Source organism: Saprolegnia parasitica (genome assembly GCF_000151545.1).
Source record: "Saprolegnia parasitica CBS 223.65 unplaced genomic scaffold supercont2.695, whole genome shotgun sequence".
Lineage (NCBI taxonomy): Eukaryota > Oomycota > Saprolegniomycetes > Saprolegniales > Saprolegniaceae > Saprolegnia > Saprolegnia parasitica.
The window spans coordinates 1-3,880 of NW_012157089.1; the positions used below are offsets into that span (position 1 = coordinate 1).

The window sequence follows — 3,880 nt, forward strand, 5'->3', positions numbered from 1 at the left end:
TGAAGAAGGTCTGGTCATGCCCGAGGAGATTGGCTTGGCGTCGGCGCGCATCGTCGACTCGCGCATTGTGACCCGCGGCGGCCAAAAGTACGTGCAGTACAAGCTCGAGATCCAGACGACCAACTTTGGCACGGTCTACTGCTGGAAGCGCTACTCGACGTTCCGCGCGCTCTGCGACCGGCTCCAGAAGGAGGCCGGCTTCAAGAAGACGGAGATCCCGCAGCTGCCCAAGCGCCACATCCTCGGCAACCTCTCCCAAAAGACGATTGGCGAGCGCGCCGACAAGCTCAACGAGTTTCTGGACGCCGCCGTGCGCGCCGAACACCTCCAGTGGGGCATCAAGGTCGACGACTCCATCGCAGTCTACAAGCGCCGCGTCAAGAAGCCGCGCGCGACGACGACGGCGAGCTCGCGTGGCGCGCCGCCTCCGTCGAGCCGCCGGCGATAAGCAGCTAAGGCTTGTACATACACCCATTCTTGACCAACTGTTGGCGCAAACTCGTTGAGGGCGGGACTTGGTAGTGGTCGGGGTGAGGACAGCACCACAGCACAACGCACGCTGGAAAGAGAAGACGGCAACTTGAAGGTGGGCGCGCACTCTGTGGGCCCGCACGACCGGTAGGTCAACTGCTGCTGCAGAGCGCAAGCCCATGCTAGTACCGACCCGAGCGAATGGAGCCTCGCCTCCTGGCGGCGCTGCCACGTCACGTCGACGAGAACGTTATTGTCGGGTCGGTTGCAGACGTACACGACCCCTGCGACACCAAGGGACGGAATAGCGAAGAAGAGACACCATCATACAGACTGCATTAGATATGTGCTACACTTGGCTAGCAAGAAGGTATTGTCGCGTCGATTCAGCAGCACCAACGAGTCGCTTGGTCCGAAGACCAATGCTGGCGGAAGTGTGCTCAGAGTAAGAATCCCCGACTTGCTCCGTTCGTGCGAATGAAGCTGGCACCAGACAACGACGACGACGTGTGGACGATCAGCGCACGTACGAGGCGCTGTGCGGGCTTTCTACATTTACTGGTGCGTACCGTCGCATCACATGAGCGCGGCTGTTGCCAATGCATTTATAGCTTGGAAACCGAACGCAATTTTATATATACACCGCCGATGAGCTCGGTCGCGCCGGGACCGGTGCTCGGGACGCCGATGCGCGACAACCTCGTCGTCATCCAGCGCAGGTCGCCCGCGCTCTCGCTCCGAAAGTGGGTGCGCCAGGCCTCGTCGCGCGCGATCCGAAAAATCAAGGTACGTGCAGCGACGCCAATGCTACTATTACTATAAGAACTGGTTTGTAGCCGGCACCGATCGCGCTCGGCTGCCTCACTCTGCAGAACCCGGTGCGGCAACTCTGCCTCGCGCTCGTCACGTCCAAGTGGTTTGAGCGCTTCATCATGGTGTGTGTCCTCGCCAACACGCTCCTCCTCGGGCTCGTCGACTATACCAACGCGATCGACGGCGTGCCCGACCCGACGAATCGCCGCAACATGCTCATCGACCACGTCAACGCGATCTCGCTCTACGTCTTCCTCGTCGAAGCGAGCCTCAAGATCATCGCGTACGGCTTCCTCATGGGCAAAGGCACGTACTTGAGCGACGGCTGGAACCGACTGGACTTTGTCATAATCGTCTCGGGGTACCTATGCCACAATGTGGTGTCTGCCACGACACGTAATCTGTCCATAGGACGTTTTCGCTCGTCTATTCGTCTGCAAAGCTCGGGATCCTGCGCGTGCTGCGAATACTTCGGCCGCTCCGCGCACTCCACTCGGTGCCGGGTACACACTAGAGCCCGTCACATTGCACTATGATATCCATGCCCATCAACACGATGCGTAGGGCTTAAAGTGCTCACGGGGTCGCTTCTCTCGAGTCTACCGGCGCTCGGAAACGTGGCCATCATCCTCGCGTTCTGCTATCTCTTCTTTGCCATCCTCGGCATGGAGCTCTGGCGCGGCTCGTGGCATTATCGATGTCGCCTCACGCCGTTTCCTGTCCAGCTCAACGCCTCCGTGTGGAACGTCTCGGCCATGGCTCCGACGAGCAGCTACCTCGCCAGCGTCGTACGCGTCTCCCACCTTGAAGAACAGCGTGTAAAGTATTTGCTGGCGCTAGGTCGCGACGCCAGACGCCTTCCGCTGCCTCTCAATCGAGAACAACGAGTCGTGGCCATCGCCCATGCGCTGTTTCTGGCCCACGGACCCCGACGAAGATCATGGCACGCCGTGGCTGTGCAGCTCGTCGCCTTCGGTACGTCAACGGCAGTGGTGATATATCGATAGTGATGGACATTTGCGCTGTAGTGGGGGCGGCAGTGCGACGCCAATCGAACGTGTGGCTCCAACTACGATCCGTTTGGCGCCCCACGCTTTCAAGACCTGGATCTCCCGATGCCGTCCGACTACTCGCCGTTCTCGATCATGCGCCAGGCCGAATTCAGCCCCAACCTCAACTTTGGCTTTACGAGCTTTGACAATGTGTACAGCGTCTTCGTCATGATCATCATGATTGTGACAGCGTCCGGTTGGATGGTGCTCACCGAGACCGTACGAGATGCGTCGTAGCAACATGACCTTGCAAGCGACGGGATGTGTGTAGACCCAAGACGCGGGCGGGGCCGTGGCCGGGTTTGTCTATTTCAACGCCATTTTCTTCGTCGCGGGGTGCTTTCTGCTGCAGCTCAACATGGCCGTCCTCTTTTCCGAATTTGAAAAAGCCAAGGAGAACCACGCGACCGTCATGGCCCAGTAGGCATCCTATGCAATGTTGCGTGGATTCCGATATCTCTCATTTTGTAGCCAGCGACGCATCTCACTTGCGAGCTACGCCGACAGAACGTCCAGCCGCCAATTGTTCAAGCGGCCGTCGCTGCGCCTCGCATCGGGCACCCATCACCGGAGGCACCAGCCCAAGTGGCGTGCGATCGCCAAGCTGCGGCACCGCGCGGTACACTCTTTGAATATCGTCGCCGCTCATGGGTCGTTGTAGCGCCGACTCATTCGAACGCCGATGTTCGCGACCATGAGCATGGCCATGACGGTCACCAACGTGATTGTGCTCACGACCGACCACCACCCGAGCTCGATCGAGTACCGTGAGCTCTGCGACATTCTCAACGGTGTCTTCCTCCTCTACTTTTTCCTCGAGCTCTGCCTCAAAGTGGCCGGCATGGGGCTGGGGTCCTACTGGCAGTACGGCGATCTATCGATATGAGACAGGAGGGCTTATTCTCTCTCTCTTGTAGCGACAAGTTTAACCGGTTCGACTGCTTCACGGTCGTCATTGGCATCATCGAGATGGTGCTCAAGCCGCCGTACTACATTGACGGCACGGTCAGCGGCGCCTCTGGCTTTACAGCGCTGCGCGCGTTCCGGGCCATCAAGATTGCACGCGCGTGGAAGTCGCTGACAAAGCTGCTCGTGTCCATCATGGCGGCGATGGGCGAGATCCTCAACTTTCTCTTCTTCCTCGTGCTCTTCCTCTACATCTTCGCGCTCCTCGGCATGGAAGTGTTTGCGACCAAGTTTCAATTTGACGCCAACAACTATCCCATGCCGTTCAACTCGACGTCGCCGTCGACGCAGCTGCATCGATCCAACTTCGACACGATTTTCTGGGCGTTCTTCACCGTCTTTCAAGTCATCACGTACGACATGGCTCGTCGATTCTCGCTATAGCTATATGCGACATGACATCATATCGTAGGTACGACGAGTACCCAAGCGTGATTTGGGACGGCTGGATCAGCGTCGGCGCGATCGCGCCCTTGTACTTTTCCGCCATCGTCGTCCTCGGCGTCTGGGTCGTCATGAACATGTTCTCGGCGATCCTTGTCGAGAGCGTCATGGTCGAGCCGCCAAAGGAGAGCGTA

At 58.7% G+C, this 3,880-nt stretch overlaps 2 protein-coding genes across 2 annotated transcripts; both read left to right on the forward strand.

Moving 5' to 3' along the window:
* Positions 1–16: 16 nt before the first annotated feature.
* Positions 17–448, forward strand: SPRG_17641 (hypothetical protein; the record flags this gene model as incomplete). Its single annotated transcript, XM_012357021.1, has 1 exon — positions 17–448. One exon carries the CDS (start codon positions 17–19, stop codon positions 446–448), a length of 432 nt encoding a protein of 143 aa, XP_012212411.1.
* Positions 449–1,119: 671 nt separating this feature from the next.
* On the forward strand, positions 1,120–3,877 carry SPRG_17642 (hypothetical protein; the record flags this gene model as incomplete). Its single annotated transcript, XM_012357022.1, has 11 exons — positions 1,120–1,257; positions 1,308–1,645; positions 1,696–1,787; positions 1,849–2,072; positions 2,125–2,259; positions 2,313–2,555; positions 2,608–2,756; positions 2,808–2,955; positions 2,998–3,200; positions 3,254–3,655; positions 3,715–3,877. Coding segments are annotated over 11 exons (2,235 nt in total), but the record flags the coding sequence as incomplete, so codon positions are not given.
* Positions 3,878–3,880: the final 3 nt, after the last annotated feature.